At 38.8% G+C, this 15,390-nt stretch overlaps 1 protein-coding gene across 3 annotated transcripts in view; it reads right to left on the reverse strand.

Moving 5' to 3' along the window:
• The window catches only part of CHL1 (cell adhesion molecule L1 like), a 78,763-nt gene that overhangs the window by 20,986 nt on the left and 42,387 nt on the right, over nt 1-15,390 (reverse strand). For all 3 annotated transcript variants that reach the window (XM_028101794.2, XM_028101795.2, XM_028101793.2), the window contains 7 exons: nt 14,984-15,124; nt 14,318-14,429; nt 12,390-12,556; nt 9,486-9,651; nt 6,761-6,885; nt 1,607-1,708; nt 1,190-1,387 (listed from right to left, as the gene is read on the reverse strand). In XM_028101794.2, coding sequence (XP_027957595.1) covers nt 1,190-1,387; nt 1,607-1,708; nt 6,761-6,885; nt 9,486-9,651; nt 12,390-12,556; nt 14,318-14,429; nt 14,984-15,124 — 1,011 coding nt within the window. The remainder of the gene's footprint in view (nt 1-1,189; nt 1,388-1,606; nt 1,709-6,760; nt 6,886-9,485; nt 9,652-12,389; nt 12,557-14,317; nt 14,430-14,983; nt 15,125-15,390) is intronic.

Raw genomic sequence — 15,390 nt, forward strand, 5'->3', positions numbered from 1 at the left:
GGCAGATGCTTAACGACTGAGACAACCAGGTGCCCCCTAAACCTACTTTTTAAATATACATTTTAATTTTAAACCTGCTTTCCTTTTTCTATTAGAATTATTGTTAGAAATGTGTGTTGTGAATATCTACCTCTAAGCTAATAAAATTAAACATCATCATGTATTAATTTCAACAGCCAACTATTAGGGACAACAAAAAGGTAACAGCAGATAATGTGCCCGTGAAATATATTCAAATGGATCCATTTAATAAGAAAGGGCTAAGTGTAGTTTTACTGCCAAATGCAACTTACATTTCAATCACACAAGTATCTGATTCAGTCACTATCTCTTCTTATTTTTTCCTCAATCCAAAATGGAAATTATACCCTAGCTTATTTATTTTGCTCCAGGGAAAAGAACAATAATACCATGCTATGATCACACTGTTGACCAATGACAATTAAGTAATAACACAAATTTTAGTATTAATCATTCTTGAGATTTAAAAAAAAATTCTAGAAATTTAGATAGATATCAGATATCTATTTAGATATTAAGAAACAATAAATATAGTAAATGTATAAAAGTAATGATATGAAATAATTAAGGTGCCTACAGTGAATGTTTTATTTCAGAAAGTTGAATAAAAAGAAAAATAAAGGGAGAAAGCTCATTTTCTATATATTGAACCTCAGTTTATAACATACTTGATATCTGATTTTAACATGAGACTTATCTATCACGAATAACTCAGAGTAATGTTTGCCCATATACCTCCCTGTAATCTCCGGCTCTCTATCAAACATATATACTACTTATGAATCTGATGTACTTTGAATATTTGTGTGCTGTCAGTTCACAGAACTTTTCAAGCTCTCTAGGAGAAGAAATTGAAAACCCTACATCTTCGGCGCCTGGGTGGCTCAGTAGGTTAAGCGCCTGCCTTCAACTCGGTTCATGATCCCAGGGTCCTGGGATCCAGTCCTGAATCGGGAATCCCTGCTCAGTGGGGAGTCTGCTTCTCCCTCTACCCCTCCCCCCTGCTCATGATCTCTCTCCCGCTCGCTCTCTCTCTCAGATAAATAAATAAAATCTTTGAAATATAAAAAAAATAAAACCCTATACCACACTATCAATCTTTTTCTAAAGATGTTGAAAGATGGAGAAAACTAAAATATTTTCTCAGAAAATATGAGAAGCCACATACCTGCCGGAGGTGTTTCATGATGGTCCGACGGCTGGCTGGGTTGGCTTCTCCCTACTTCATTCACAGCTATGACCCTGAACTGGTATCTGACGTATGGAGCCAAAGATAGTGTGACTATTGTTTCTTTGCCTTGGACTCTAGCCAATTCCTCCCATCGACCAGGTTCTTCTTTATTTCCTTCAAATTCAACAATATACTCTGGCCGTAGAAAGTAGAAGCATAGAGGGGAAAAAAAATCAAAAACATTAGAATGGATTTAGTATTTTTAAGTTACACTAACATTTACACACAGTATAAAAAGTTTTAAAGGATGTTTTAAGAAGGATTATCTAGCAACTGTGGTTAAAAAAAAAAAGGCTTGAATATTAATTTTGACTCAGGAGTTTAAGGAGCATAGTTATCCCAAGTCCTCCCTACCGCTAATATGGCTATTGTGGTCATCTCCAGCTTCCCACGTCAGCCGAACACTTCTGTTCTGTCTTTCAGACAATTGTAGGTTCTCTGGTGGATCCGGAACATCTAATTAATAATAAAAATAAAAGTAGGGAGAATGCAGACCATGCCTTTGTAACCCCATTTCCTCACCAAGGCACATTGCCACCCCCTTTCTCTCTGGGCTCTGGTCTCTAGGTCCAATCATCCACATCTCAGCAGACCTTCTGGCTCTTTTTTTTTTTTTTTAAGATTTTATTTATTTATTAGAGAAAGAGAGAGAGCACAAGCTGGGGGAGAGGCAGAGAGAGAGAGAGAGAGAAACTGGCTCCCCATGGAGCAGGAAGACCAACACGGGGCTCGATCCCAGGACCCAAGGATCATGACCCAAGCCAAAGGCAGACACCCAACCAACTGAGCCACCCAGGCACCTCAACCCTTCTGGATCTATTTCAAATGCAGCTTCAGGCACATCTACTCCCTTGTGTAATATTCTCACCCTCTACTCTGATTCCAGTTCTCAAAGGGTATCCTTGACCATGGGCATCAGAATTCTTTTAGGAGTAGTTATTAGCAATGAAGCTTTGGGGAACCTGGGTGGTACATTTGGTTGGACAACCAACTCAGTTTCAGCTCAGGTCATGATCTCAGGGTCATGAGATTGAGCTCCGGCCCCGTGCTCAGCATGGAGTCCACTTAAGTTTCTCTTTCCCTTTCCTTCTGCCCCTCCCCCTGCTCTCTCTCTCTTTCTAAACATAAATAAATAAATCTTTAAAAATAAATCAAGATTGGGGCACCTGGGTGGCTCAGTCGTTAAGTGTCTGCCTTCGGCTCAGGGCATGATCCCAGGGTCCTGGGATCGAGCCCCGCATTGGGCTCCCTGCTCAGCAGGAAACCTGCTTCTCCTTCTCCCACTCCCCCTGCTTGTGTTCCCTCTCTCACTGTGTCTCTCTCCGTCAAATAAATAAATAAAATCTTTAAAAATAAATAAATAAAAATAAAAATAAATGAAGATTTATTTCTGGACCCTAGATCTCTCTGGCATACTGCAGGAGCTGGGACCAGGAATCTGCATTTCTAAACGATTGCCCTGGGTTATAATTATGCACAATTTTGAGAAACATGATCTACCTCAAGTAGATCCGTGTCTTTCAGCTCATATGCTTATTTATATGCCTGATTCATTTCCTGTATACGACAGATCTTCAAGAGTAGGCCTGCATTTTATTAATATTTGCATCACCAACAGTGCTTTGCATATAAATGTTTTGTGACTAAATGAATAAGTGAATAGTATATTATCATTTCAATCATGCATGTAATTACCATATTAGAGCAATAAAATTAGGTCCTATGACTATAGGAAAATAAGATAAAGAATATGAACTCAGGCTTTCTTTTCTGCATGCTTTGGATTTTTATTGTAATTTCTAACAATGAATTCTCAGTACATTATAGCAACTTTATACTCTCTTGGCCTAGAGTTTTGAAAGAGTAGGAAGGCAGTTTATATTGGAAGAGAAAAATTTGGCACTGATAAATATTGGGTCAGAAACTATAAAACTGAGTAGGTGATGACTTTTTTTAAGTTTTTATTTAAATTGCAGTTAGCTAACATACAATGTAATATTCGTTTCAGGTGTACAAAATAGTGACTCAATACTTCTATACATCACAACCAGTGCACTCCTTAATCCCCTTCACCTATTTGACCCATTCCCCCCACCCACCGCCCTTCTGGTAACCATCAGTTTGTCCTCTATAGTTAAAAGTCTGTTTCTTGGTTTGCCTCTATCTTTTTTTCCCCCTTTGCTTTGTTTTGTTTCTTAAATTCCACATATGAATGAAAAGATATAGTATGTCTTTCTCTGACTTATTTTGCTTAACATAATACTCTCTACCCACCCATGTTGCTGCAAATGGCAAGATTTCATTCCTTTTTATGGCTGAGTAATTATATGTATGTATATGTACACACACACATACATACACACACACACACACACACACACACACACTCTACTTCCTTTTTATCCATTGATCAGTTGATGGACACTTGGGGTGCATGTATACTTTTAATTTAGTATTTTTGTATTCTTTGGGTAAATACCTACTAGTGTGATTGCTGGATTGTAGGATAGCTCTATTTTTAGCTTTTTGAGGAATCTCCATACTGTTTTCCACAGTGGCTGTACCAGTTTGCATTCCCACTAATAGAGCAAGAGAGTTCCCCTTTCTCCACATCCTTGCCAACACCTGTTGTGTCTTGTGTTGTTGGTTTAGCCATTCTGACATGTGTGAGGTGATATCTCATTGTAGTTTTGATTTGCATTTCCCTGATGATGAGTGATGTTGAGCATCCTTTCATGTGTCTATTGGCCATCTGTATGTCTTCTTTGGAAAAATGTATATTTATGTCTTCTGCCCATTTTTTAACTGGATTATTCAGTTTTGGGGTGTTGAGTTTTGTAAGTTCTTTATATATTTTGGATTCCAAGTAGGTGATGACTTTAAGAGTGTTAAGAGTTTCCATGGAAATTTTTATTAAAATAAAAGCAATTGTAAAACAAAACAAACAAACAAAACTTATCCCTAATGGTCTTTACTTCCAAAATTTGGTTTCAATGCTCTCTTGTATTCAGGGACATTTATCTTTTCTCAGAGGAGATAATTAAGTAATATCTCATAGGGCCTTCCCATGGGCTCTTTATTCTCCAAGTGGGAAGCAACATCTATCACCCATGCTGAGTACTTGCCGACTGCTGGAAATTTACACTGGCAAAAAATACATTGTTTTAAAATGTGGTCACTGACTGTGCATAAACTTTAGGGCCTTAAATAAATTATTTCCTCAACAGTTCTCAGATCTGTGAGCTCAGAGAATTTACATTTGTCTTCAGCACTGAAGAGCTCACGCATTTTTAAACTTACCTGAAGGAACCAATACAGCCTGTAGCATCTGACATTAAAATGTGCTTTTTCCAAGAATATGGAACTAAGCTGATGGGCTGCATTGATCCTTAAAAGACTGATACTCTTAAAGGACAGTTACTTCTAATTGAAATGGGTCAAGCATGTTTGCAAAAATTGTTTTCTCAGGAAAAGGAGTTTTTATAAAAACTACACAGGGATCTAGTTGTTATTGTCCGTTAGTGAGATACGCTTCCTAAGACCAAGGATTGGTCTAAAAAATTAGAAGGCAAACTCCTAGAAGTGGTTAAGAAAATGAAATCTGTGTCATAGAATATTTTTAAATTAATTTACTTTTATTCTTAAAAAATTGGTAAAAAAAAAACCTTCATATGTAAATATTACATACAATCATAGCAACTATTTATTAAAATTATCAAAATTTAATGGTTCTAGAAGATGGTAGCCTAATTACAAGACTGAAATATTAAATTTTATAAGGCAATTTGACAGCATGAACCAAGCAGTAGGGAGCCCAATCCCTTTGCTGGCTCCAGAGCTCAAAATATTGAGGAACAAAGTCTATGGATCCTGAGACTTACCCCTACACTTGTGGTGGCCTGGAATAAACTCCAGTGTTACCTGAAGCTCCATTATTTTATCTGGTGACTTACTAGTGAAATAATTCCTACAGGGTGGAAACTTTCTGTTTGTAGTCCCCTAAGTAGCTGAATTCCTATGGCCAAACATCTCATAAAGGTACAATTCTATCGAACCAAGTCCATTCCCTCTACTACCTGGGCACTCTGTGTGTGTGTGTGTGTGTGTGTGTGTGTGTGTGTGTGTGAGAGAGAGAGAGAGAGAGAGAGAGAGAGAGTATAGAACCCAGTCTGGTGACCATTTGCTTCACTTGAAGAGCTCCATCCTGTTTACTCATTTTTCACATCCAACCTCCAAAGAAACTGAATTATTTCCTCTCAGCCTGTACTTCTGTTAGCAACCTACCTGCGGATCCCAGCAACCAGAGAGCTAAAGATACAAACACCTGTTAATAATAACGATTAATCTACAAATCTAATAAAGGAGTTTAGGCAAAATCAAACACTTTCAAAAAATATCAGAAAACTTAAAAGAAAGACTAAATGGTGCCCACGGAAACAAAATTATAAAAGAAAACTATAAAAAAAATGTTTCTATCAAACAGGGTCCCAGCAGAAATTAAACAGTTCACACAATTTGGATAGTACCAAGAGTTGTTGTTGTTGTTGTTGTTTTTTCAAAGGATCATTGGCAGAATACCTGGGGTGAGGGTGGAGGGAGCAGTTAACAGAATCTTATCAGGAAGGATTTTGTGAAGAGATCCTCCCTGGGAGAAATCAATGACTTTGGACACAGCCTGCAGGGAGGGAATTTGGAGAATAAACACACCCACCCACCCATCCTCCTCTATTTCCAGAGCTCCCCACTGGCGGAACCAAATGGAAGTTTGAGCGTGAGTGGTTTGTTGGTGTTGTCCGCATCCCTCAGGTTAACATATCAGAGAGGTTGTGGAGAGTGAATCTGGCAAGGGAACTGAAGAAGAGATGGTCTAGGAGATGGTTTCAGAGCTAAAGGTGGTCTAAGAGATGCTCCAGGCTGGTCTAAGAGGTTTAAAGATGGGTGATTGCAGGGCTAATTGTGTTGATTACACTAGTACAGTATGCAAAGCATTTCCTAATTAGCATTATCATTAAAAAAAAAAAAATCAATGGCATTCCTTTGCAGAACTCTTGAACTCTGCTCCTTTCCTGGAACACTGAGAACTCAATCCGAGTCTCTGGTTTAGAGCATGACCACTGAGCCACCACCACGGGAAGCCTAGCCTGATCTCCCCAGCCTAACCCATCTCCATTCCTCAGTTCTATTTCTCTGCATGCTAGGAAAGGGCAGCTCGAGTGCCCTGACAACTCGAGCATGCTTCTGTTTTCTTTCTGCCGATAACATCGCCTACCTCCCACGGCTATTGGCAACATTACCCATGCAGTGAAAAGAAATTAAGCATTAACTAATTTCTTTAAAGCCAGAAGAGGAGAAAGCATTTGAAAGTGGAATGACTATTTAAATGAAAAATTCAAACGAACAGTATATGTGCAGGCACTCAAATGATTGTTGATTTAACGGCCTAAGAACAATGGAATTTAATCAGTGATGGGGAAGAAATGAACAGAGATTTCTCGTTAGTGCACTTACCGAGGACAGTTACTTGAGTTACATCAGTAACACTATCCAGAGCAGTTTGAGCTGAACAGGAGTAAATACCTTGATCCTCTAAGGTGACATTAGATATCGTCAAATTAGCTCCATCGATAATTATCCTACCAGTAAAAAAATTGAGTACACAATGAGGATGAAAACAACAGAAACATATATGCAAAAATATATATTCCCCAAAGGAAAAAAAAATTCAAGAGTCAACAAAACAAAACACAGCTTCACATGATGCAAATTTTATTGGTGCTACAGTTGAAACTGGAGATGAAATGTCACTTGAACGACTGTCTACACAGCCATGAAAGCTATCAGTTGGTTTGGTTTTGTTTTAATTACCAAGTCCAGCCATCTGTGATGCATGGGTCAGTGATAGAACTGTGTTGCCTGGTGTTTCTAACGACTGTACTATGTTATAATAGTTAAGATACATTTGGATAATTCTTAAGGTTTGTTAAGGGAATCACCTACATAGGATCAACTGGGGCGCTTCTTACAAAGGTACATTCCTGAATCACGCCCACATCTACAGAGCCAGACTGACCTGGAGTCTGGTAATCTGTGTTTTTGACAAGGGTCCTTTTTCTCCACCCCTCTACTTCACATGTAGAATGACCATCTGATAAATCTGGTAACAATTGCACTGGGATTTTTTTTGAACAGTAGAGGGCAGACTAGTACCGCTTTTTTGCAAATCACTGGCCACTAGCTTTTTATCATTTGTTCTATTTTGCCAATTTGTAATCCAGTTTAGGACACGAAAATTTCTTTACTATAAATTATACCTTTTACCCTATATCTATGTATTGTCAACTTAACTATTTAAGCACTTTTAGGAAAATTAAGTTCCACTAAATTGAAATATATTTACAACAGTTTGCTATGTAGTTGAAATAAATAATGTCCTTGTGGAAGGGACTTATATGATTGACATTTCTGATGTATAACTCACTTAACCTCTTCGGCCCCCTGCCTACCTACCAATAAGAAGTTGTCCCAGCAGAACGTGAAAGACAGGAGCTTACTAATGGTTAGCAGATACCTGTGATCTCAGCTCCCTGCTAGAATTCCATGCCCGCTCCGGGCCCCAGTCAACCCCAGCAGCAAGTGTTACTCCCCGCCTTCCCCACTCCAGAGATCTCTTCTAAGAGATTCTAGCTAAGGTTACTGTTCTTCACCCCTACCCTAGGGAAAACTGGCAGAACATCTGTGTCACTTTGCTTAGTTCACTGAGATAGAGGTTCATTTGAGTGTCAGCCCCAGGAGCCTACAGAAACTATTCAACTGGGCCACACAAAGGATGTTTGGAGTTTCTGGGATCAGGGCCTAAATATGCAGGTCCCATCACCAACTAGGCACCAATCTCTGATTCCCTTTTTGGCTGTAGCCCAGAGGTCATATGCAAGACCCCAGGCAACTAGGCAGTAGTGACAAAAGACAGAGAATATGGAGAGATCCCAGCAGTTGATAGATCGCCTTAAGACCTAACCTAAGGGTGAAGATCTCTACTGCAATGTGTAGTCTTTTAGGTCCATAATTAATCTCTTGTCTCAGTGACAACTAGTTGTTAATACATACGCTCCTTTCCACAAACTCTTATGTATGCAGGAGGGATGAGATGGAATCAATTAAGTACCCAGCCAAGACCAAAGCCCCTGCACGGAGGTGGTGCAAGCACATGCTTGCACACACACACAATAGGGGACAAGCAGGTGCGAGAAATGAGAGAAGCCATTAAATGTCTGCAGACATTAGTACAAATCATGAGAGCTAAACTGGACTGAGTACTTCGTGTTTTCTGAGTGCTAGGTATGTTAACTCATCAATAACCCCATGAAGGTATCTCTGAGTGTAAAATTAAGGCATAGAAAAGCTATGCAGCTGGTCTAAAGTCATAGACATAAGAAGTGACCAAAGTGAGATTTAAATCCAGGCCACTGGACTCAAGTCCATGCTCTTAATTACCACCCTGCCACAGTCTCACCAAAGGAATGCACGTTCTACCTTCAGATTTATTTTTTCAGAATGACGAATAACAACATAAAACCGCAGGTGAGATTTGGCTAAGGATGATCTATTTCTAACCCCTACTTAGTCACAATGCAAAAGACGAGAGAGCTAACCTCTGTATGCTTTTAAAGGATAGCATAGGCATTCAGTAAATATTGATTCTTTTCTCTTTCTCTGATATACTTAATACTGTCTAATGCTAGTCAGCATCTTTTCACAATTCCTTCCACATTCTCCCTTCTGTGTTTTTTTCTGTGTTCTCCATATGGAGATTAGGAGGCTTAACAGTGTATTTGTCAATACTTTCTAACTGGAAGGACTGGCGGTATGACTCAGGTTCTGCCCATTCATGAGATAGACTCATCAGAGTTTGGGATGGAAACGGGTGACAGGCAGGGTCCCCGCTGGGGCCATGTGAGCAGATATGCTTCACACACCTGGAGTGGGCTCTGTTTCATGCACTAACAGAAGGGCACACATTCTATAAAAAGTCAGCAGCAAAAAGCAGCAGCTAACCATGGGAGAGAAAAGTGAAACCCTGCACTGCATTACCTTTTAAATGTTGCCGTGAAGACTGAAATGTATTAATCACTTTTTGTATTTTACTTCCATGTGAACACATTTACAACTATTTTTTTGCAAGTGCTCAGTGTTGATCCCAAGCCAGGACGACGACAGAGCATAACCCCTTCCCTACCTGCCATCCTCTGTGGCATTAATTTCAAAGGCTTCTCCATTCTTACTCCAGGACAACTTCAAACTCTGCCTCAAATGTGGGTCACACGTGCTCTCACAATGTAATTCAAGCACGTGCAGTCTAGGGACTCGAGGATTCTTAGGAGCAACTTGAAGTTTTGTAGCATCTGTTTTTAAGCAAACAAAGAGACTAGTGAGACGCTTACATCCCAGCTTACTTGGCAATCAGATGCCTGCGATTTAATCAACCCCAATTGTCGATGGAACAGTCTTATCTTCAAGCAGTGTTTGTCGCGCTGTAATTTCCTGACATCATGTTTCATTACTATTTTCTTTCCATCAGGCCTGGACCTCTGAGGAATTAGGGTGGAAGTACCAATTAATATCTTAGAAGTTCCCCTTACTACCTCTTGGGCAAAGGGAGTAAAGAAGAGTGGGAGCCAACAAATGTCTTTAGAGGTTGAAAAAATATAATTTCCCTTTCTAGTGCTTCTGGTCATGTGATCACACCACCATAAGGGGAAAAAAAGGAAATTAACTGATTTTCTATTAACGTGTTTATTAATAATTCAGAAACTCGGGGTAAAGCCCATGCAAGGTGATCTATCAACATGAAGGTGGGAAATTAGAACTTAAGCCCGGTGAAGAAGAGGCTGTGTCTGTTTTGTTACATGAAGTATCTGCACAGCCAGAAGGGACCCTGTATACAGGAAGCACTTAACACATATTTCTTGAAATTCTTGTTGAATGAGGTATAGTGAGTGATATTTTAAAAGTAAATTAGTGGTACCCATAATCTGAAGCTCAAAAATTTAGCTTCAAATTCAAATATATCAAATAAATTCAATTCAATTTCACATCAAATGAATTAAAAAGAATCACATTTGGCTGTCTTTAAAATGTCTGCTCATTACAGCTGTTTCAAAATATAGGATCCTTATTCTTAGAGGCCATATTAAGGGTAGATGTACTTTACCCCACTGTACCACTTGGTGACCCTCTCAAAGGCCAAATCTCATGAGCTGACCTCCAATTCCACAATACGTTTTAATATTCACTATCTACATGTTACTACATGAACTGATTAAAAATTGAAAGTGATAGGGGCACCTGGGTGGCTCAGTCGTTAAGCGTCTGCCTTTGGCTCAGGTCGTGACCCCAGGGTCCTGGGATCAAGCCCCGCATCGGGCTCCTACTCAGCAGGAAGCCTGCTTCTCCCTCTCCCCCTCCCCCTGCTTGTGTTCCCTCTCTCACTACGTCTCTCTCTGTCAAATAAATAAACAGAATCTTAAAAAATTGAAAGTGATAAAAAAAAAGATCGTTCGGTATCCTAAGCATGAAACTTGAAGAGATTATTTAATTGAATTAATTGTAAGTGAATTATTAAACATCTACTCCTATTTCTAAATTTAAAGCCAGAGGTCCACTTAATAATAATAGATACCATTTAATAAAGTCCTTATTCTATCGACCAGGACCTCTGCTAGGAAGTTCATGGTCACATAACAGTTTATAATAATTCTACAAATATTAATATTTTCACCTTACAGAGAACATAAGGCTAAAATGAAATTAAGTAACACCAAAGTTTCCCAACTGGTAAGGGGTTGAGCTGGAATCTGAACCTAAGTTTGGCAGAGACCAAAGCTCTTGCTTTCAAACACTATGCAATATAGTCTCTTACTCAATTCCACTCCAGAAATTTTTTATATGCAAAAATTGTGGTTTTATCCTTCACTGATAAGATTCCTATATATGCCTTACATATAAAGTGGGTGTTTAGAGCAGATGAAAAGTTCATGACCCTGTCCATCCCTTTATCAATTACAGTTCTGAGGTCCACTCTGGGCCAAGCGCTGTGTAGGGCAATAGGAAGGTGAAGGTTCATTCAGATTCCGGGCTTCCCGCTCTTTGACTTTGAATCTGACTGAGTTGCTAAACTTTGATATAGGTTGGTTGTATAAAGAATAAAAAGAATCATCTTCACATACTTCACAAGGGCATTTTGAAAATTGTCCATGACACATAAACACCCGGGCAGACATGAGAGTTAAGCAGACATATGAAGAGAATATTTATGTGCTTTAAAAATACAGTCCACACAACATAATAAAATAAAATTAAAAAAAAATACAGTCCATGGGGTTGGCATGTTGGACTTAGGGTACAAAAAAACCAAATACTGTAAAAGAATATAAGACAGAAGAAAAACAAGGAAGGGAGGGTATGTGTGTGAAGAGAGAGAGAAATATCAGGATATCCATGAAAACGATGATTCAACAAATATACTTGTCATCTAAGCAGCAGCAGTGTAGGCTATGATAATAACATGTCACATGCAATATAGATCCTCCCTACAGTCACTGTAGGATCTCTCTATTATGTCTTCCTGAGAACGATTTTCGGAGCAATTTTAAAACCAAAATACTAGTGAAACCCAGGACTTTGTTCTGAAGAGAGAAAAAAATGCAAAGCGGTTTATGATGCAAAAAGAGGATAAAAAAATCTTCTGTCCTGTCATGCCCCAGTCTTTATGAAGCTGAACTTTTATGGGTTTGTGAAATTTTTAGCTCCAAGAGTTGATTGCTGATGACTTTATGTTGAGTTGGTTACTGAAATAAAATACAGTCACAGAAATATCCCAAAATAGAGCATTTTAAATTATTGCCAGTCACCCTCCAAATACCTAAGTCCCTCTTAAAATTGTAAAAAGCCATGAACACATCATCAGCACATCCTATAATTTTTGTGACAGTCTTTTCGATAAAACACAATCTGGGAGCTTAGAAATACAGTCTAAGAGCTTTAACAGGCACTCAATAAATCATATTGTTTTATTTGGGAAAATGAAGACAAACTAAACCCATGTGAGAATTCATGCAAAGTAAAACCAAAATAAAAATACTTCTAATATCCAAGTTGGCCGTGACTGCGGTTTTTCCTTTAGCATTTTCTACCCAACAAGAGTATGAGCCAGCATCATCTTCTGTGGTTTTGTTGATCTGCAATGTGCCATTTTCGTGGACATGGTACCGTCTACCTTCAAGAGGTTTCGCCTCTTCCACCTTCTGCCTATGAACACAGAAAACATAAATCAATTTTAGACGTGACAGAACTGTAGATGCTTCCTGAAACTGGTTGCTGATGTCATTCAAGCTTACCCTTTCTTCAGGAGCTCTGCAGACCTTATGAAATGTTCCATTGGGGTTTATGTTTTTCCGAGAATGGGTCCTAGCCGAGGTGTATATCTGATCTGCCCAGATAGACTGTGACTAGAGGAAATCCGGGTCTGTGCTCTATGCTTCTGCTGTATTTCTCGTAGCTATAAGGACCATTTTTGCATCTGTCCTCACAGCTTAATAAATATTTTCTGGTGTATCGATGGTGAACTCTTTAGTTAATGATTGCTTCAGGGTACTAAATGGGAAAGCTAGTAATTGAAAGAGATAATGAACCTTCTGAACCTCCTGCCATCCTGGGGGAACACTGGTCATTCAGAAATATTATAGGGCCGGGAAGTAGTTCCTGTCCCGTGGACATGGATTACATTTGCCCTTATCAACCCAGAGTCATTTTCTCCTACATTCATCCATTTTCTGAGCATTTGCTGCCAAAGCTTGATTTACCCAGTACATTTCACAATAAGAGGCTCTGCTAGAATAACAACAACAAAAAAAAATTCAAAGGGTAAACTCTGGCTGTCATTCACATGGGACTTTCTAGAGCTTGGGACTAGGGCAAGGCCAGTGAGGCACTTGCCTCAGAGGTAAAATGTAAGGATTGCCAAAAAATCTCAGGACTCAAGATAAATAGTATTTTAATGGAGTTATTTTTAAAAATAAAAAACACAAAAAAAATCCATGATAAGCAAAATATCCAATTTTTAAATAAAGACAGGATCTGACCCTACCCTTGCCTGACCCTGCCTCCCCCTCCTCACTCTAATCTCAGCCCTGCAGAGCCATGGCAGACTTATTTAAGAACAGTTCATCCAAGCTTTTCTGGTGAAGTAACAAATATGGCAGATCCACACGAGGTGTCTGGACTTATTACACAAATAGATACATTGAAATTAAATTCAAAATACATGTTGGAAAAGTTTTAAGCATGTGTTTGGAATCAAATGCATGCTTAGACAATTATTTAGAAAAGACCCAAAACAACAAAAAAAAGTACAGTTAAGTCTGAACAACATGGGTGTGAACTGCCGGGTCCACTTGTATATGAATTGTTTTCAGTAAATATATTGGAGAAATTTTTGGAAATATGCAACAACTTAAAAGAACTCACAAACTGTGTAGCCTAGAAATATGGAAAAACATTTAAGAAAAAGATGGCTATTATTACAAAAATAAAGCATGTGATACATATAACATCCTAAAGGTGTGTTAATCAACTATTTATGTTATGGGTGAGGTTTCTGGTCAACTGTAGGCTATTAGTAGTTAAGTTTTGAGGGAGACAAAAGTTATATATAGATTTTCCATTGCATGGGGGATCAGCCCCAACCTCCACAATGTCCAAGGGTCAGCTGTAATATATGACTTTTGATATACTCATAATGAAAAACCAAATCTATCTGTAAAATTGTCTTAGTAATCACTTCAATTCTTTGCTTTCCTTTGTAAGCAGAAATGGCGCTCCCTAATCTCCCCATGAGAGAAAAATCCTGCACATCTAGTCAACAGTTCGGGAGAGGTAGGTAATTAAGTTTGCTACCTTATTTCTCAGAGGCATTGGCTACATTTAACAACGGCCTGCCAAATGATGGATGAAGACACAAGGTGAAATCTACCACTGACATTCCCTTAAGAAAATCTTGTACCAGCTTACCAGGACACCGTTGCCTCAGGTGAAGCAAAGAACTCGCAGTGTAAGAAAGCACTGTAACCAACCACCGTAGCATAATTCTCTTCATCTTCAGTTTGTATCAGTGGACGGACATCTGTTTGAAAATGACATAAATACAGTTGTCAACGTTCATATAAGAAATAATGTGCACACATTAGATTTTTCTACAGCCTAGTCATATTAACAGAAAGGGGAGACAGCCGAATATTGCAGTATATGTTCCTGAATTAGAAAAATATCCAAATTCAATACATTTTTGAAAGTATGTAGGGGCACCTGGGTGGCTCAGTCGGTTAAGTGACTATTGATTTCGGCTCAGGTCATGATCTCAGGGTCGTGAGATCGAACCCTGCATCAGGCTCTGTGCTGAGTGTGGAGCCTGCTTAAGATTCTCTCTCTCTCTCCCTTTGCCCCTTCACCCCCACTCCTGTGCACACACATGCTCTCTCTAAAAAAAAAAAAAGAAAATAAAGAAAAAAGAAAAAAGAAAGTATAATTTTAGTATGAAGGCTAATACCCAAGTGTTAGATGAAAGGTACTTTGATGATATCCCCCCTCCCATGTTTTATGTGTCTGGAATTCAATCTACTTGTGTGCACGACCTTGAACATCTTCCCTTAGAAAACAGCAGGTAAACAGTCTGCTTACCTACAACATCGAGATTGGCATTAGCAAGGATGGTGCCATGGACATTTGAGGCTTCACACTGGTACACAGCAGTGTGATTTGGTTGCAGGTTGGTAAAACTGATTTCTCTGGGGGAGACAACATCACCAGCAAATGGATTTTCTGCAAGAGATTAAAGAATGTCAGTTTGATAAAAAATAGGACATAAAATATTTACATGCCATTTATTAAATGTGTCACACAGTATTTATATTTTAAGACCAGTTTAGGGTGAATAATAGTTCACTGAAGCCAATTTGTAGAATTTCTTTGCATCAACCATGGGCTTTTCTTTCCAGACCCTTCTCCAATTTCAATCTTCCTTCAGATTAATATTTATTGCTAAAATATTTGTTGATCTCTAGCTCATTGCCTCTCCCTATCCATAC

The sequence above is a fragment of the Eumetopias jubatus genome, unplaced genomic scaffold, assembly GCF_037043125.1.
Source record: "Eumetopias jubatus isolate StellerSeaLion01/CBP00866 unplaced genomic scaffold, mEumJub1_p1.0 scaffold_1, whole genome shotgun sequence".
NCBI classification, from domain to species: domain Eukaryota; kingdom Metazoa; phylum Chordata; class Mammalia; order Carnivora; family Otariidae; genus Eumetopias; species Eumetopias jubatus.